Source organism: Nanorana parkeri, unplaced genomic scaffold (assembly GCF_000935625.1).
Source record: "Nanorana parkeri isolate BGI_ZX_2015 unplaced genomic scaffold, ASM93562v1 scaffold1152, whole genome shotgun sequence".
NCBI lineage: Eukaryota > Metazoa > Chordata > Amphibia > Anura > Dicroglossidae > Nanorana > Nanorana parkeri.
This window is the reverse complement of record NW_017307420.1, coordinates 139,314-142,033: the sequence shown is the minus strand read 5'-3', so window position 1 is coordinate 142,033 and position 2,720 is coordinate 139,314. Positions and strand designations below refer to the sequence as shown.

At 44.0% G+C, this 2,720-nt stretch overlaps 1 protein-coding gene across 1 annotated transcript in view; it reads left to right on the top strand.

Moving 5' to 3' along the window:
* SKIV2L2 (Ski2 like RNA helicase 2) overlaps window positions 1-2,720 on the top strand; it is an 88,055-nt gene that overhangs the window by 53,772 nt on the left and 31,563 nt on the right. The window contains exon 19 of the mRNA XM_018568191.1: window positions 716-844. Coding sequence (XP_018423693.1) covers window positions 716-844 — 129 coding nt within the window. The remainder of the gene's footprint in view (window positions 1-715; window positions 845-2,720) is intronic.

The following is a 2,720-nucleotide window of genomic DNA, read 5'->3' as shown; positions in this document are numbered from 1 at the left end:
GACCCGTCCGGCTGTTGTCAAAAAAGAGGGCCACTAACCCGCCGAGAATCGGACGATTCTCGGCGGGTTTTCAAGCCTGCTTGTTCGACGGAAGACGTGCGACCGTACAGTAGAAACGGTTGCACGCCTTCCATACACTGTACGATTCTCGTACGATCGCGGGATTTCCCGCAATTCTCGTACGAGAATCGTACAGTGTATGGGCACCTTTTAGACTTTTTAATCTGATCCAAGAGCTCCATCTACGCACTTGAAATGTAATATTTAATTTTTGTCTACCAGGTTGTGCTCATAAGTGTGTGTGGAGTTTGATGGTGGATTACATCCTGACTGAAGATCTTGTATGGTGTTCTGTAAGTAAACAGACAGCTGTGGCATGTTCAGGTCTGGTTGTTGTGCTGGACGCTGTGTTCACAAAGCCTCTGAACCTACAAGTTGCTCAGTTTTGCTCTAACACGTCCTTTTTGGAGGATCTCCTGCAGGAGTGGTGAACAGGCTCAGGTTTTCCTACCAGCTGGCTCCTCCATTCCCAGGAAATAGCCCAATCCTGATCTCTTTCCTACTGGTTGGCAGATTCGGTTTGTTAAACATCTGGAGGATAATGGCGTTTCCGAACCTTGCCTATAAATAAATAATACTGTTCTGCTTTGCATACAATATTACTTGTAAAGCATTTTACAAGTCCATTATAAATGGCATTACTTTTTTTCCTCAGCCAAACACTGGAGACCTGGATCCTATCTATGTGGTGGAAGTTTTGCTAAACTGCAGTAAAGAAAGTCTTAAAAATGCTGCGACGGAGGCCGCAAAGCCAGCAATGCCGGATGAAAAAGGAGAGATGCAGGTTTGTGTTTTATGGAATACAGACTAAGATTCATCACGTCTTTAAACACATATTGGAATGCTGCACATTGTACAATTGCCCTCTTTGTTATCTGAGTGATTTGCATGCTACATGTCCATTGTCAGCCTGCACCAGCAGAAACGTAGGTCTATATTAAAAATGTTAAAAGAAAAAAAATTAAACAAAACACAGGATTTTAAAGCATATCGAAACCCAAAAGAAAAATGTAACCTATGGCAGCTTACCAGTCTTTAGACTTAGTGGCTGAATTCGATATTTATTTCCCCCCCCCACACTTTGTTACCTTTTTACCTGTTTGTTCCCTTTTTTGTTACTTTGCAGAATTGCCATGTAAAAATACACTTCCTGCCTTTTTATGTCTGCTTTTCGTTTCCCTCCACTGGGTCTATGGGGGTAGCCATGGTTGTCACAGAGGCTGGATTCCAAACTTTTCTACCTTTTTCTTTTTTCATCTCTATTGCATGTTTGATGGGACTAGTAGATTATAGTATAGATTTTTTTTTTTTTCACTTGTCAGTCCTCTGGACAGTGAGACCAGACACTGTTTCCAAGGACAATCTCTATACTGAACCACAGTAATTGTACCATGTACGTTTACATATGGACAGATGCGGCCACTGTCACCCTGTCATTAACTTGAAGGGCCACATCGGCTGCATCTGTACGGGCACACCTGGATTTCTTGCATCAAGAATACGTAGGTTCTTGTCCCAGGACTCCCCAGCCGCATGCCTAAAGCCTTGTGAAAATGGGGCCTTAAGGTGCCCACACACCTTGCGATAATTGTACGATAATTGCGGGAAATCCCGCGATCGTACGATTATCGCAAGGTGTGTGGAAGGCGTGCGACCATTTCTACTGTACGGTCGCACGACTTTTGTCTAACGAGCATGTTCGAAAACCAGCCGAGAATTGTACGATTTTCCGCTGGTTTGTAGCATGATCGTGAGATAACTGCCGCACGGTCCGGTGTGCGCAAGCACACACTGCCCGTTCAGCATTGCAGTCATCGGAAGCCCGCCCCTCAGCGTTCAGGCTTGCGATTATCGCAAGTACGATCTGCCTGTCCAAGATGGGCAGATTGCACGTTTTTTTAATTACCTTACAACCACCGCAAGACAAAAGTCGTGCGATGGTCATAAGGTGTGTGGCCAGCATTGGACAGTGGAAGAGGCTGAAGTCAACTAATCTCTGTCTACCAAGTATTTTCACTGTAAGCCATTTGCTATCTGCTGGCATGACAGGGCGTATAGTTGAAACAATTACTCCATTTCTTCAGAGATCAGACAGCACTACCAAGGGCAAAGTGTTTGGTTTTAATTTTGTTTACCCAAATACCTTGCTATAGTTGACTGGTGGACAACTTGAAGGACCAATTTAGTTTTATACTATGATTCTTTTGTACAACCCCCATTACCTCTGAAGTAAACTGTACTAATATCCCCCCATCCAGCTTCTTTTTTCCCCCTGTGCAAAGTTTCATTCTCCATTAGAAATCCTATTCAGTACTGACGATGTCTGCGCTCTAAGCCCTTATAGACTACAGGGTCTTCCCGGGAAGCACCTCCAGCATACAGGAAGGCCCCATAGAAGTTTAGGAGGGATCAATGCCCAGATGTTTCTTGGCCTTAAAGCAAAAGTAAGGTTGGAAAATAAGAAAAAGTTGATCGGTAGGTTTTCTATGACTGAAGAGACTGTGTAAGTCTCTTCTGCCATGAAGGCTTCTTTCTCCTATTCAGTATTTTTTTTCTTTCTGTATGCCAAGCCACTCATGTGCAGCTCATCACACAGACCCGATATGGCCGTCCAACTAGCACCATATGGCTAAAAGCTCTAGGGGTGGGCTTTTTTTTTG